Below are 16683 nucleotides of genomic sequence, written 5' to 3'. Positions count from 1 at the left end.
CCGTTTGACAATTTGCACAAGTAGCAATGATTCACCATATAATCAATGAACGAGAACTACTCCAAAGCCAACTATATAAGTATGCGATATATTAGTATGGACAAAAGCTATGCATACCTTGACTAATTTATTGGATTATCTTTTACCAAAAAAAAAATTTATTGGATTATCAGTTTGGGGGTTCCAGAGTATTTACTTGGTTGGACAAACAATTTGAATCCAAATACATCTTTTAACATCAAAACATGCATGCACGCATCCTTTTGCCAAAAAAAACATGCATGCATCCCTTCTATTTCTAAAAGAAGACAATTAATACAAAAAAAAGTATGCAACAAATTACAACCTTACAATCAAATTGCAAAATACCCTTTTTTGGGTCAAAAACTGCAAAATACCTAGTATACCAATGATCTTAACACACTTAATTATTTTTATTCATTTTTCATATTCGTAAATTTGCGTCACTTAATGCCTTTGATTAATTTTCATATAATTTATTAGTAGAATTCAAGCATGCATTATGCATGCTATTCGGAATTTATACAAGGGAAGGCATGCCCTGTTTAAAGTCAATAAAATAAAATCTAATAATATACTTTGCAAATTGTGATCTGTTGTCTATAAAAATATTATATATCACACATACAAACACAAAATCAAGCAACCGATCAAACCAGGTATTATATATGTTTTTATATATGAACAATAGTGTAATCTTGGAGACAAGTTTGGGGAGGGGAACTGTGGTCCTGATTCCGTCTTGTAATACTACATATGCAAAATCATATCCATGTTTGGTTTGTATTTAAATTTATATCTAAACTAAAACTAACATGTTCAAACATGCTTTGACCGTATTCTATGAGTCAATCCTTTTAACCGAAAATGACATGGCGGCCGAGCCATGTGTCTTTGTTCATAAACTATACCGTAGTTATCAAAACCATGTTTTTTTTTGAGAAAGTAATCAAAACCATGTTGTTAGTTTTTTTTTTGTGAAAACAAATTAAATAATCTTCTTTTCATTTGTCCCCTTTCACAAATCTTCTGCATCGCTAAGAGTTTTTGATTGCTCGAAGACAAACACGACGCCTGGAATATCTTCCCCAGAGAATCACATTCCCTCTGCAGCTTCAGGTATGTAAATGTATTAATGATGTGCTCGATTGAGGGATTACGCCTATTTATGCAATTGAAATCCATCACAAATGGTTATTTTTACTTCTTCAAATTGAAATATGATGTGAAATTTATGCAAGAATGAGTTCAGAATGGAAACACTGTGGTGATGAAGGGGAGAGAGGAATGCCTAAAACTTGTAGATGTGGAGAAGCTTCTTTAATTAGAACTTCAAAAACCTATGAAAATCCAGGGAGGCTTTTCCATTGTTGTCCAAATGGATCAAAAAAGGAAAAAAACCATTTGCTTAAGTGGACAGATGAAGCAGTTGTGGAAGAGATTGATGATATAAAGGACAGCTACGGGCAGAAGATAAAAGAGATGAATGACGTCATTGTTGAATTTGAGAAGGAGATAGAAGAGATGAAAACTACCGTCTACGGTTGTGATAAAGAGTTTAAAGATTTCGTTGTTGAGGTTCGCAGCTTGAGAAACATAATTGTTTGTGGATTTACCATGTTTATCTTCTACTATTGTGTTATAGCATTTTATGTGTAACTTACCTGGAATTAAGGAAGCAACTAACAAGTTGTCATTGTCTGAAGGGATCAACATGGGACTTATTGGACCTATAGTATAACTTCTTTAAATTAATACTCTATAAATTAATATACGCTAAAAAACTCTATAAAATAATATAATTTTATAGTCGTATATTGAGTTTTTGGTTCAATTAGTATATCGATAAATTAATATTTCTATAAATTAATAAAAAAATTATAGTTTTGGTGTAGTTCCAACATTATTAATTTATAGATGTTTCACTGTACTTATAAAATTTGGATATTCTTCTTTTTATACGAAAGGAAAATTCATGTGGAATAATGAATATGCAAATATATACTAGTGGGTTCTTTTGGCAAACTTTTGGGCTCATGTAGCTAACTGACCTTAAATATAACATATCATAAAAACTTAACTTATCTTCTTAGATTATACTAACCAATATTCTAAAAATTGGTTTAGGCAGCGCCTTCATATCAGATATGAACAAATCGGTTTTTTAAAACCTATTTATTAAAAATCGATTTAGGTGTTAAAAAATCGGTTTAAGCGCCCACCCAAACAATATTCCTCTACTAGGTTTTTGTTTTTAGTTTATGATTCGTTTTATGAACTTCGGCCCAATAACTAGGTCTAGCTTAAATGTTGAAACATGAAAATCATAAAGTCCAAATCAAACGTACCGTAAAATTCGCTTTATAGCCGGTTCAAGTAACCGTGCTTCAAAATAGTAACTTTTTTTTTTGCTAAGTCTGCTAAGTAACTTTACTGCTTGAACTAAATACAGTAAAGAGAGCGGAACAAGTTGTTGATACGAAACAAACTTAGCAGACTTATTATGTTCAACCTCAAAACAGAACCAGTTAATTAAGTAAAACTGAATGTGTGTGTGTGGGGGTGGGGAGGGGGGGGTGTCTGGGATTATTCTTTTTACTCTGTTAAAGTTTGATGAGCCACATTAGATAACATGGCTCCTTCAAGTGCACACCTTAGACTAGTATACATCGAAAAGGTTAAGACATACATTTATAAAGAAGACATACATCAACTACACGAGTGCTTGTTAATATATACAACAAAGCGTGAATGTTTTATAAAAAAGTGGTAGCGAATCAAGCAAAAGTTTTTTGTACTTAAAAATAGAACCGTCTATTTTAATAGGTGGGATTAGTAATACGAAGAAACCAGAATTGTATTGTCAAAAAAACGAGAGAAGAAGAACAGACTCGTTAAAAAGAAAGAAACGCAGTGAGAGAAAGTAGATCTCAGATTGGTTTCGGCGTACGGCCGGCGCGTGAGCGCGCGTGCCGTCGCCGGAACCCGTCGTCTTTCAGTTTAAACTGTCCGGTCTTTGTCTTCTCCCCATCGTCTCCGGCGTCCGCCTTGTCTGAGCTCTGGCGAAACACCACCCGTGGTGTCTCTGTTCTTGGAGTGAAGACGCGGTTGCTTCGAGGCTATGGCGTGGTGAAGAAAATTGTAGTTTGGGTTTTGATTCCGGGAAATGGAGGCTTCCACAGCTCCGTCGCCGCCGGCCCTTGTTTCCGGGTGGTGGAAGTTTCTTCAGCTTCGCCGTTTCGGCTCTAGTTTCCGGAGGGTGAGGGCTACAACAGCTTTGCGTCGCCGGCTTTAAGTATTTCGTGGCGGTTCCTTGTGTTTGGGTTTCGAATTTGGTGTGGTTGGTTCTTGTTTGTCTCTAGTGGTGGAGCGTTGGCCTAGTCGGATGAGATTTCGAAGAAGCGATGAAGCTCTCCGACGGGTAGACAGGTTTGAAGAACAGAGATGGTTTCGGCGGAGGCTCTGCGGTTTCTGAGCTCCGACGAAATGATGGTGAGGTGATGTGGTTCCGGCGGTGAGTCGTGGCGGGGACGGTCAAGTCGAGGCGGAGGCGACGCGTGTCTTTCTGATAGTATAGATGCTTCCACGTGTCCACCATCCAGCCTCCTCGACGCGTGACTCGGCCGACGTCGCTCGGTTTTTAATGTTTGGGCTGACGGCCCGATTAATGGGTTCGTTTGTTTGCCTTCTGGTTTATGGGTCTATCGCCTTTTGGTTTGGTTGCTGGGCTCTGGGCTTTGTAATTTGGGCTTGGCCCGTTTTCTTAATTTAAAAAATCTATTGAGTTAAAAAAAAAAAGAACAGACTCGTTATATTTTATAATGTAAAATGTCAATTTATAAATAAACTATATGAGTTGTACTAAACATCCTTAGCAAAAATCATTTTACAAATAAAACTTGCATTTGTTTATTGACGGTAAATAAAACAACTTAATTCATATACTACTTGTTGATAGTCTCATAAATGGTACGTACTGTCAATCACTCATCTTATATAAATAATAAATTTAACTCCATAAATGATACATACAATAACTCTTCATTTGCTAACCACTTTGGGACTACCTTCGAAATCTTACATCTACTCTTTTCTATGAATTAATAAAGACTCGTTTAGGTTTGGAATCATATAAAGACGAACTTGAAAAACAAATACTTTGATAACCCTTGGACATATTTGTCTTTCTAAATTTGTTTTGAACATGGAAGAAAATACCGCGTATATTAAAAAAAAACACGTACTCGATGCAAATCTGGATTTTTAATATATTGTTTTCCTAATTTTTTTCACATTTCTTCTCATGTATTGCAATTTCCCTTGAGCATGTTACACGAATTTTGTTAAGTCTTTTTATAAGAGTTTAGCGTCTTTATTTTTAATAAGAGTTTTGGTGTTTGAATCTCACTCATTGACTTTAGAAATAACAAGCATTTATGAGAGTCTTATTATAAGAGTACAAATCTTTTTATACGAGATTTTTAGTTTGAAAAATAAGCAAACACATGGCCAAATCACAGCTTTAAATTACTTTCAGCAGTTTATTTGACATTTCACAGTTACACTCTCGACCTATCCCTCTCGCTCACACTCTCCTGAAACGACTTCAACCAGCGAGAACAATGGTTTTAGTTAATCTTCACACCGATGGTCAACCAATTATCATCAACAGACGCATGTTGACCTGGTACTTACTACGCATGAGAGATCAAACAAGAAACCGACAATCTCAACCGGTTCAAGATCTGAATCTCCTTGGTTTACCTTTACCGGGTATTAACGGACTGGGTCAAGAGAATGGCTTGCAGAACCACGAGCAGCAAAGAGAAGAATGGGTGATTTCAGTGAAAGGCAAGATGGAGCAAGCACTTCGAGACGGCTCCACAACTAGTTGGGACAAACTCTGTATTTATAGAGTTCCACTTCACCTGCAAGAAAACGACAAGAAGTCCTACTTCCCTCAAACCGTCTCGCTAGGTCCGTACCATCATGGCAACAAACATCTTCTGCCCATGGAGTTTCACAAGTGGCGTGCAGTCAACATGATCATGTCACGCACCGGGCAAGGCATTGAAATATATATTGATGCCATGAAAGAGCTTGAGGAGAGGGCTCGTGCTTGCTACCAAGGGCCTATTGCTTTAAGCGTTAATGAGTTCACAGAAATGCTTGTTCTTGATGGCTGTTTTGTCCTAGAGCTCTTCAGGGGAACTGTGGAAGGATTCCAGCCAATCGGGTAAGTCTAAATAAACCTACGGTTTTGTCTTGTTACTTGTTGTCTAATGTTCATTCAATTATCTAAAATTTTGAATTTCATTATTATTTTAATTATTTACTATATTTTAAAATCATGTTTAACATCAGAGTTATGATCGTATCCTGTACATTAGTGATGATACGATCTCATTCTTATGATTATTATTGTTTTGGCTGAGCAGATATGCACGCAACGATCCTGTTTTCGCCATGCGGGGATTGATGCATTCAATTCAACGTGACATGGTAATGCTGGAAAATCAACTACCTCTCTTCGTTCTAGACCGGTTATTAGAGCTACAGCTTGGTACACTGAACCAAACCGGTTTAGTGGCACAAGTAGCCGTTAAGTTCTTTGATCCACTAATGCCAACAGGAGAGGCCTCTACCAGATTGAACCCGTCAAAACTCAAGCCCTGGCTGGAAAGATCCTTGAACTCACTTGGCGACAATGGTGACTTGCACTGTCTAGATGTTTTCCGTCGAAGCCTCCTCAAGTTTAGTTATACACCGAATCCGAGGTCTGAGGAGGATCCGCTCCCGTTGAACCTGGTGGACAAGCGACAACAACAACTCGTACATTGCGTCACGGAACTAAGAGAAGCTGGTGTTAAATTCAAGACAAGGAAAACCGACAGGTTTTGGGATATCCGGTTCGAACACGGTTGTCTAGAGATACCCAAACTACTAATCCACGACGGTAAGTCACAACGTTTTCGTTTATTTATTTCTGGTTTTTTAGATTTTATAGTTCAGTCCACATATATATATTTAACTATTTAATTTCTTTCTTTATCCATCATCCACTAAACTTGTTACATCTACTTCTTGTATTATATGTATTTTTACAAATAATATATTTGTTAGGAATCATAATGTAATATCTAGATCCAGAAAAATGGTATTCCAGTTACGCAGCCTCATGATCAACTTTCTGTTGTTTTATTTTGTATAAAAACTAAAATTTCATGGAACCCTCCTTGTGTTTATTGTAGGTACCAAATCCCTCTTTTCGAATCTTATAGCTTTCGAACAATGCCATATTGACTCGACCAAGGACATAACATCATACATAATTTTCATGGATAATCTAATAAATTCTTCTGAAGATGTTAGCTACTTGCACTACTGTGGTATCATTGAACATTGGCTAGGGAGTGATGCTGAAGTTGCGGATTTGTTCAACCGGCTATGTCAGGAAGTGTTTTTCGATCCCAAAGATAGTTATTTATCTAAACTGTCTGATGAGGTTAACTATTACTATAGCCGTAGGTGGAATGCTTTGAAGGCTACTTTAAAACACAGGTACTTCAATAACCCTTGGGCATATTTCTCATTTTTCGCTGCAGTGATCCTGCTAGTGCTCACATTAGTCCAGAGCTTTTATGCTGTTTATGCTTATTATAAGCCACCTTCTTGACATTCATTGTCATTTTATTTTTTCATTTCAGTTCTTGTTTTCCAATAAGTTGTATTTTCTTCTATGAAAGAAAAAAAACAAATTTATGCTGTTTATGCTTATTATAAGCCACCTTCTTGACATTCATTGTCATTATATTTTTCATTTCAGTTCTTGTTTTTCCAGGAAGTTGTATTTTCTTCTATGAAAGAAAAAAAATGATGTTGTAACATTTTTGATTTTCAATAAGTTTGTGTAAGAAAAACAGATTAAACTGTTCGATTTTGGATTATTTTTTTGTAAAACTAATAGTGAAAATTGTTCAATCACAAGTACACAGAAAACAGTGATTTACACTTGAATCTTAACTAGATGTACGGATAGAACAAGAGAGAGAGAACAAATTTTAAGAGAAAGTGAAACTGATGGCTGAGTTTTGGATCTCCATATATATATCGTGTGAAAGGAAATATTTATAAAACTAACGCACTTGGGTTCGAGGCAAACTGATTTCTCTTTACTTGGACACTAGTTTGCAAGTCTGACCACTATTTTGGTTGGTCAGTTTTTTCGAATCACATGATGATATCTGCCCATTTGTGTATCGTACTCCACGTAGTGCCTCTTGATTCGAATAAATTACACAAATAAGAATTTTTTTTCAACAACTTATTAGTATGTGTTGTTTTCGTATGGTCATGAACTTTAAGAAAAGTGTGACCGTGTCAATATCTCCCTAGAATCTATTATAAGAACTTATCATTGCCCTAATTCCTAATGTGATTTGAATATATTAATCGCCAGATATAACACAAATTTATTGGTCTTTTTATAATAGCACCTCCTCATTTATACGAGGATGGTGAGGTCGTGCCATGTGCCGAGTTTCCGATCTTTACGATTTATTACATCTTAATTCCATAAGGGGTTGTGCATCTATATTATTAAAAGAGAAGTACAAAATAGAAATATCCCTTAGTTTTACTACTTATTTACATTAGAATGCTATTAAGATATTTATTGAACCTATATTTAAGCATGCTTGTCTTTTCCTAATTTAAATAATAGATTTAAGAATTTAATATCTTTCCAAAATTTAAATAATAGATTTTCTTTATCAAATCATAACCAAAATAAATTTCCTAATATATTTCGTATTAACATACTCAATATTTTTAATATTTATAAGTAATAAATAATAAAATAAAAAATCACACATCATAATCAATTTATATAACATATAAATAAAATATAAAATAGTTTATTCATATATTAGTATAATGCTGTCATAATATAAGTCCAATTAGTTATAAATATTGAATTTTGTTTATATGATACATTGTGATATAATAGACGATTAAAATAAAAAAATATAATTATTCAAAGTAATAAATAAAATTGTTATGTTTAAAAATGTTATATTAACAATTATGTAATATATTTTAATTTACATATATATATTATACCATTAGTACAAAGAAAAAAAATAAAGTGAAAGCAAATATTTATACGGTCACGGGTCAAGCTCTAGAAATAAATAATAACAGTAAGATTATTTTTCTTTAACAAATTTATTTTAATTGAAATTATAGTTCCAAATATGTTTATATATTTTATGTATTTATAAATTTATTTTCTTTGTCTTTAAGGAAGATTAGATTTTGAAATTGGAAAAAAATATGACCGCCACTATATTATTTTAATTATGAAATTTAAAATTTATATCAGAATATTTTATTTAACTTTTAATTTTTATTATAAGTGCAAAGACTAATTTTCAATATAAATTTATTTTTCAATATTACAAATACATCATTTAATATAAAAAAAAAACTAAAAACATAAAATAAATACCCGCCCGGTCGGGCGGGTCAAGGTCTAGTAAGATATTACATCTAATTTATGACACATCTTAATTCGGTGATGGGAAAGTCTTTGTAAATAGGATCACACTTCGACGTCAAAAAAAAAAAAATAGGATCACACCTTCTAGGAATAATGCAACATGTATATTTCTTCTTCCATTTGCTTTCCAAATTCCATGAACCACATCTGGATGCATGGTCTGGATGGAACGAAATAGAGGCGTCGTGGAGCAACACCGATGCACGAGCATCATCGGTAAAACAGTTCTTGATTAGAAAAAATCACCTTTTTCTTGTTCTTTTTTCAATTCCAAACCCGTACCAAAAACCTAAATCCGAATCTGTACCCGAGCTGTGAAAAATCCAAATGGATCTGCATGATGATATTACATATATCTAAATCTGAAGTGTTATTAGCCAAATTCGAATGAATGACCAGACAAACTCAAAAAATTGAATAACCTAAGCACCTCAGAGAAAAAGCAACCAGAAATCCAAATTACTATCCATGATAGTTTTCAGAACCTAACTAAATAATTAAAATGTTTCAATTCAACATTTATTTTCATATGATACTATAAATACCGGAATATGAATTTTGAAATTAATTTGGAATCCCTCGTTAATTTGAAATCCCGAACTTGGAATATTGAGGTAATTAGAGCTTTGGTGGATCTTCATGATGCAAAAATTATTGAAAGTATTCCATTAAGTAGACACCAGATGGAAGATAGGAATGGATGGCATTTTACTAATAATGAGAAATATTCGGTTAAATCAGGGTATCAAGTGGAACGGGTCTATCCTGATAAGGAAAAACCACCAGATTTTTATGAACCCACAATGGATACGTTAAAAGCTTTCTGTTGGGAAGTGCGGTGCCCGCCGAAGTTAAAGCATTTCCTATGGCAACTCCTTTCGGGTTGTATAGCGGTAATGAAGAATCTTTGTGGGAGAGGGATACAAAGAGATATTTGTTGTGCTCGATGTGGAGACCCGGAGGAATCAATAAATCATGTGTTTTTTGAATACCCTCCAGCACGTCAAGTGTGGGTCTTATCTAAGATACCATCGAATCAGAACTATTTTCCTACTTGTTCGTTTTTTGATAACATGGATCATCTCTTTTGGAGAGTTACTCCAAAAATGGATGATCACCAATTCGCATGGATATTATGGTATATATGGAAAGGTAGGAACAATAAAATGTTTAATAATCTGGATATTGATCCAAGGGAAACACTTCGATTAGCAGAACTAGAATCGACACTTTGGGCTGAAGCACAGGTAATCACTACTCAAAGTAGGGAGCGGCAAGTACAGACCAGACCTATATTAGAACTACAGGACGATGGTGTTTCATAGATGGTTCGTGGAAGGAAAAAGAGCTATTTTCGGGACAAGGATGGTATAGTACCTTACCGGGTTTTGATGGTTTACTAGGAGCAAAGAATGTAAGGGCATGTCTATCACCTCTTCACTCGGAGGTGGAGGCGTTGATTTGGGCAATGGAATGTATGAAGAACTTACGACAGTTTCAGGTTACGTTTGCAACAAATTGTTCTCAATTGGTGAAGATGGTTTCAGAACCAGAAGAATGGCCAGCATTTGAAAGCTACCTGGAAGATATCAAGCTTTTACGAAGAAGCTTCCTCAACTCAGACATCATCCATGTACCCCGGACGGAGAACCAAAGGGCGGATAGCTTGGCACGTAGTGCTAGGAAACAACCATCTTTCGTCGTTCATATGGATGCGGAGTTGCCGATTTGGTTTATAGAGTCAACATGAGTCTGTGAATGTCTTGCTGTAAAAAAAAAATGAATTTTGAAATTAACCAAATCCAAAATAAATTTAAATCCAAAATGAGTTTTAGACAAAGTTATAAAATAATCAGAAGTATTATTAAATAAACCTGATCTGAACATATATAAAACTCGAACTGAACCTAGGAAAATAAACACAAAAATATGAAAACCTAAGAATCTGAAACAAACACAAATGATACCGAACGGCCACCCTATCTCAATTAATACAAATTTTTCACATTGAAATTCGATTCCGAGTTTTAGGTAAAACCTTGTCTTTTGTGAAATTTGTAAAAAGCATACAGTTTATATTTTATATGTTTTCTTATATTTAAAAGTTTTAGCTATTCTTAAAGTGATTTTTTTGCTAAATTGAGTTTCAAAATTATATATGTCATCTTAACTTTATTTTATATATGTTCTTTTAAATATTTTCAGAAATAGTTTTCATAAAATATATAAGAATGTGAATTAATGCATAAAATCAGACATTAAAACAAGGGAATGTTGATTACTTTTTTTTTATCACTGGGCACATCATCATATAAGCTTTAATTCTATTGATTATAATAACATATGAAATATTGATGGCAACGACTATGGCTGTGTCTGAAATTTTATTAATTTTATGAAAGAACGGGAGAGAACAAATTTCAAGAAAAAATCCGATATGTGAATTTTTTATCTCTATATATTGTAACAAATGAAGAAATATTTACAGAAGTGTCTAACTTGAGATAGTGATGGCTTAGATACATGCTCGGCGGTTCGAGCTGATTAGGTTCATATACTAGAACACATGGCCAGTTTTGAGATTTTGGGAGGGGGATATAGACGGTTTAAAATTGATTTTTATAGTTTGAGGGCCTAAAAGTTTTTTTTACAAATTTTGGAACCTATTTATATATAATTGTTTTCAAAATTTTTGGGGGATGGAGGTGGATGTTTTATCTGGTTTGGCCCAAGACTGGCTATGCTAGAACAGTACTATATCCGAGCACTGTATTTGGTTAGTTAATTTTTTTAATAAGGTGTCTGTATGGTTGTGTCAATTCATAGGCGAGATTTGGAAATGTACTAATAAAACATTTTTTCAAGGTTTCCAAATGGAAAAAGCGGACCAAGCGTTGCGGATCTAGTGGATCAAACGAATCGAGCGGATCGAGCAGATCAAAAGAGGATCAAGCGGATCGAGCAGATCAAAAGCGGATCAAGCGGATCGAGCAGATCAAAAGCGGATCAAGCGGATCGAACAGATCAAGCAGGTCTAGCGCTTCAAAACATAGGTTTGAATGGTGAAAATAGATAAAAATCGGTTCAAAATATTGTATAATTTTATTATAATTTATTTTTAATATATATTTTCATTATTAAAATTAATAATGTAAAAATTATTATAATGTCATAAACATAATTTTTATAGTTTTAAAATAACTATTTTCAGTATTTAAAGTAATCATTTAAAAATAAGTTATAATGTCATAAACATAATTTCTTTATATTTGTATTCAAAATACTATATAAAATTAATTCAAACATATATATAGAATTATTTTGGGATTTTAAATTAAATATACAAATATAATGATTTTAAAATACTATAATTTGATAATTTTGAGTTTAATATTAACCAACACATCAAAGTAGTATAATAGTTTTGAACTTTTGACATTGATATTAACTACACATCAATTCAATATGTTGACTATGATTTTGCAAGATGGAACACATTTCATTTAACAAATATTGTTGTTCTTATAATGATAAAATTATCAATATTTATTTATATTTATTATTAAAAATCAAGAACTGCTTATTATTCACTATAACACTAGTTAAATGATGTATATCTACTGTTCATAGCATAACTTAATTTTTCTTTGTAAAATTGAACCACTAGTGGTTCATTAATTTTTTATTATTAAAAAAGAGGAAACACATTTTATAAAATCAAAGTTGATGAATGGCAAATACACATGTGGCACATTCACCGGGTGGTTGAACCATGTTTTTACAGCTTCCCATTCTTAGCCTATATGTAGATATATGTAATACCATCCTAGAAGATATTCTGACATAAATAGAAAGCATTTCAAATTAGGATTATGCAATGTGGTGTCTTTTTGCAAAAACTCCGCATTGTAACATTAACTGTGTTAGACCAAGCATATCATTGATAAAATATATAAAAAGAATTAAAAGATTTAAATATTCAATTGTTAATATACTATATATGACCAAAAAACTTATCATTTCTACGAGACTGGTGAGGTCGTGCCATGTGCTGAGTTTCTGATTTATACTATTACATCTTAATTGGATTCTTCCCCACCCCAACCATATTTGAGCACCACCGGGGTAGGGACGTGGGGTCGTAGGGTATGACACGCAAACGTGCGATTCATTTCTCCACTAATGAACAATGTTGTGTATAGGCCGAAAAATATACGTTGAAAATAAAATATTATATCTTTAATTGTAACAGACGTCTAAAACTATAGTAAAAGCGTATATATAAGAATATTATATGAATGAGGAGGTTATTCATCAGGAAGACTGGACGAAGAAGGAAGACCTTAAGGTGCCGGTTCTCGAGTAAGGCGTTAGTCCTGTTCGTTTAATGAACGCTGTAATTACAAACAAAATGTGGAGGATATTCTAGCACGATATATAGAAGATGTAAAAGGTCAATGATGTCCCATAGTTTTGGGAGTCCAAAGCCCCAAAGAAAATGTGGCATCATTACAAACAACGTGTGTCCCAAAAACAGTAATAGATGGAAAGAAATGAGAATTTAGAACCGTAATCTCAAGAGCGAATTTTGGACTAGGTAACCATTTAACCAAACTTATATTTCCAAAGATATAGCCTTTTAATTTTGATTATATTTTGGGGTTTGAAGGAATGTTTTTGCCTTATAATAGAGGCAACGAGTCTGCAAAAGGTTTCTAAAAAATGTATGTATTGATGTATAAAAATATGAAGTTGGAGTACTGACATGAAATGTAAATATTTACGGAATAAGAGCTGAATTTTTTCTTTCTTTTTCGACAAAATACAGAGGTGCATTTCTATTTTGTTTTTCACTTAATATATAGAGGATGCTAATGACAATTGACAGCTGCATTAGGTCCGGTTGATTCGGACATATTTTAAAAATGCTGCTATAATAAAAGTATGAACTTGATATTCTATTGAGTATTGACATCCTGGAATGTTTTTATTAATAAGAGTTTGGATATTTCAAATCTCAATCGTTGTGTTACAGAGCATTTTCCTTTCTTAATGCGAGTTTGAATGTTTCAACTTCATTAAAATATTATTACTATATTACGATAATTTGCCACAAGACTTTTTTTAGTCTTTTTATAGTCTTTAAATAAGAGTTGTAGAAGAAATATCAAACCAAACATGGCCCGTTAAGGCATTATCCAATACGTTTAAACATGCTTATGATTAGTACAATATCAGAAAACAGTTCTTCTGTTTGTCAGACTTATTAGCGTGTGTATGCTGTTGTGCACAGAAGTGTTATGTATAATAATTATGGTTGTTGTCATTACAGATGTCCATAAATATTAGCAACTATGACAACTTTAATTAGTTGTTATGTTTGTTACATCTTTGCTTTTGACATTTTCACTCACTCTCAATATTCTGTAAAAGCTTCAAGCAAAAAGAGATGGTGAATCTTACTAATCGACCGCCACCACCACCACCTCCACCACCACAATTCAGATCCATTTCGTCCCGGTCTGCTGGAAATTTAATCCAAAGACTAACAAGAAGTCAACCAGTGCCTAGACCACCACCACCACCGTCATGGCCACGACCACTGCGACCACTTTCACGACCCCCGCCACCACCACCACCACCTCGGCCACGACCACCGCCACCACCACCACCATTTGTGCCGATTCTTCCTCTACCGCATTTAATAATAAGTAGAAGAAGAAGAAAATTGTACCATCAACGCATGTTGACCTGGTACTTGATCACCCTCAAAATGCGTCAAAAACTCCAAACCCTAAATCAGAAACCCGAAGAGACAAGAGAAGCATGGGTGATCTCGATCAAAGAAAAAATGGATGCAACCCTTAGAGTCGACGCAACAACTAGCAGAGACAAGCTCTGTATCTATAGAGTTCCACGTTACCTTCAAGAAAACGACAAGAAGTCCTATTTTCCTCAAACGGTCTCGCTTGGTCCATACCACCATAGCAAAGAACATCTAGTGCCTATGGAACATCACAAATGGCGTGCGGTCAATATGGTCATGAAACGCACCAAGCACCGCATTGAAATGTATATTGATGCCATGAAAGAGCTTGAGGAGAAAGCTCGTGCTTGTTATGAAGGTCCTATTGTTTGGAGTAGTAATAAGTTCGCAGAAATGATGTTTCTTGATGGTTTGTTTATTCTTGAGCTCTTCAGAGGAGCTGATAACGATAAAGGATTCTTGGTACTCGGGTAAGTTTGATTCAGTTTGGTTCTTGTTTTGGATTTTCAGTTTTTTTTTTAAATTTAATATTCAAATCAAACTTAAATCTTATTATATAGACCGTTAGTCCGGAATCTTTAGTTTTTTTTTTGGTTTTGGCTAGGTATGGTCGTAACGATCCGGTCTTCGCGATGCGGGGATCGATGCATTCGATTCAACGTGACATGGTAATGCTTGAAAATCAACTTCCTTTGTTCGTACTTAACCGGTTATTAGAGCTACAACTTGGTTCAGAATACCAAACCGGTTTAGTGGTGCAACTAGCAATTCGGTTTTTCAACCCGTTAATGCCAACCGATAAGTTAGCAACCAAAACCGACCAGGTAGAAATTAAGATCTCGTTAGAAAACGATAACTTCTTTAACCCAATCGCTGACAAGGACAAGGAAGAGTTGCACTGTCTAGATGTTTTCCGGCGAAGTTTGCTCCGGCCTAGTCAAAAACCGGAGCCAAGGTTATCACGAACTAGATGGTCGTGGAAAAGGCGTGCAGCGGACAAGCGCCAACAACAACTAATACACTGTGTGACGGAACTGAGAGAGGCTGGTATTAAATTCAAGAGAAGGAAAACCGACCGGTTTTGGGATATCCGGTTCAAAAACGGTTATCTGGAGATACCCAAACTACTTATCCATGATGGTACGTTCACGATTTTTGTTCTATCTTATTTTTAAGCCATTGCCCATGTTTTATTAAATTCTTTTTTTGGTTCTGTTACATTTGAAATCTAACTTTTACAACTATACCATATATGTATTGATAAAAACCTATTACTTAATATCACAACGTGATTCCCATCTACATACAAATAGTTTTTTCTTTTTTTTCTATGCAAGTCAAACACGATATATTTATTTTTGGGAACAATCTTTTATCGGTTAAGTTTGACTAAATAGATAATAAAAGGCTTTTCTAATCATATTACAGTATTTTTTATTTTTTTGTGTTCAAAAAAAAAAAAAATCATATTACAGTATTTTATAACGTGTATTATTTATTTATGTTTTTAAAAGCAAAATATGCATGACGTATTTTGTCATTTTGTTAAATTCTTGTCCACAAGTTGCTAAATTAAATAGATTATTAAACGGTCATCAATGATTCTTCATTTGACTAGTATAGAATGATTCAAGCAAATGCATTTTTTCTAGATAATTCCCTTAGTTCATTAAACTTACAAAAACGCCCTATTGTCTCTCATATTTGTTTTTCTTTTGTAGGTACCAAATCTCTCTTCTCGAATCTTATAGCTTTTGAGCAATGCCATATTGACTCAAACAACGACATAACATCCTACATAATCTTCATGGACAATTTGATAGACTCTGCCGAAGATGTCAGATACTTGCACTACTGTGGCATCATCGAACATTGGTTAGGAACTGATTCTGAAGTTGCAGATTTGTTCAACCGGCTATGTCAAGAGGTGGCTTTCGACCTCCAAGATAGCTATTTATCTGAATTGTCCAATAAGGTTGACCACAATTATAACCGAAAGTGGAATGTTATGAAGGCAACCTTGAAACACAAGTATTTCAACAATCCATGGGCATATTTCTCCTTTATCGCTGCAGTTATCTTGCTACTTCTCACATTGTTCCAGAGTTTTTTTACTGCTTATGCTTACATTAAACCACCTTCTTGATTTTCTTTATTCCATAGTTTATTTGATTATTTCATTCACTTGGAATGTTTGTACCTTTTCACTCTATTTTCTATTGTATCGCAATTAAATAAACGAATTGCTGCTTTCAGTATGTTCTTTAAGCCAGATGTCAAAACTAGGGAAGATTGTTTAAGTCAGGTTATGTTTTACTTGATTAATCAACAAAAA

General features: G+C 34.0%; 3 protein-coding genes across 3 annotated transcripts; all 3 read left to right on the top strand.

Moving 5' to 3' along the window:
• The first annotated feature begins 1263 nt into the window (after window positions 1-1263).
• On the top strand, window positions 1264-1762 carry LOC117132624 (uncharacterized protein At4g04775-like). The gene is made up of 2 exons (XM_033287381.1): window positions 1264-1599; window positions 1667-1762. The coding sequence occupies exons 1-2, from the start codon at window positions 1264-1266 to the stop codon at window positions 1760-1762; spliced, it is 432 nt and encodes a 143-aa protein (XP_033143272.1).
• Window positions 1763-4587: 2825 nt separating this feature from the next.
• LOC103860648 (UPF0481 protein At3g47200) lies at window positions 4588-6886 on the top strand. The gene is made up of 3 exons (XM_009138293.3): window positions 4588-5257; window positions 5460-5977; window positions 6273-6886. The coding sequence occupies exons 1-3, from the start codon at window positions 4644-4646 to the stop codon at window positions 6695-6697; spliced, it is 1557 nt and encodes a 518-aa protein (XP_009136541.1). The 5' UTR covers window positions 4588-4643; the 3' UTR covers window positions 6698-6886.
• A 1429-nt stretch (window positions 6887-8315) lies between these two features.
• LOC103860647 (UPF0481 protein At3g47200) lies at window positions 8316-16603 on the top strand. Its single transcript, XM_009138292.3, has 3 exons — window positions 8316-14818; window positions 14953-15488; window positions 16070-16603. Exons 1-3 carry the CDS (start codon window positions 14031-14033, stop codon window positions 16492-16494), a joined length of 1749 nt encoding a protein of 582 aa, XP_009136540.1. The 5' UTR covers window positions 8316-14030; the 3' UTR covers window positions 16495-16603.
• The last annotated feature ends 80 nt before the right edge of the window (window positions 16604-16683 follow it).

Source organism: Brassica rapa, chromosome A03, assembly GCF_000309985.2.
Source record: "Brassica rapa cultivar Chiifu-401-42 chromosome A03, CAAS_Brap_v3.01, whole genome shotgun sequence".
NCBI lineage: Eukaryota > Viridiplantae > Streptophyta > Magnoliopsida > Brassicales > Brassicaceae > Brassica > Brassica rapa.
This window is presented reverse-complemented; position numbering and strand designations above follow the sequence as displayed.

Coding starts and splice junctions, on each gene's coding strand:
- LOC117132624 (XM_033287381.1), top strand. CDS start 1,264: ATGAGTTCAGAATGGAAACACTGTGGTGATGAAGGGGAGAGAGGAATG. Junction 1,600..1,666: donor TTAAAGATTTCGTTGTTGAG/GTTCGCAGCTTG, acceptor ATTGTGTTATAG/CATTTTATGTGTAACTTACC.
- LOC103860648 (XM_009138293.3), top strand. CDS start 4,644: ATGGTTTTAGTTAATCTTCACACCGATGGTCAACCAATTATCATCAAC. Junction 5,258..5,459: donor GAAGGATTCCAGCCAATCGG/GTAAGTCTAAAT, acceptor TTGGCTGAGCAG/ATATGCACGCAACGATCCTG. Junction 5,978..6,272: donor CAAACTACTAATCCACGACG/GTAAGTCACAAC, acceptor TGTTTATTGTAG/GTACCAAATCCCTCTTTTCG.
- LOC103860647 (XM_009138292.3), top strand. CDS start 14,031: ATGGTGAATCTTACTAATCGACCGCCACCACCACCACCTCCACCACCA. Junction 14,819..14,952: donor AAAGGATTCTTGGTACTCGG/GTAAGTTTGATT, acceptor GGTTTTGGCTAG/GTATGGTCGTAACGATCCGG. Junction 15,489..16,069: donor CAAACTACTTATCCATGATG/GTACGTTCACGA, acceptor TTTCTTTTGTAG/GTACCAAATCTCTCTTCTCG.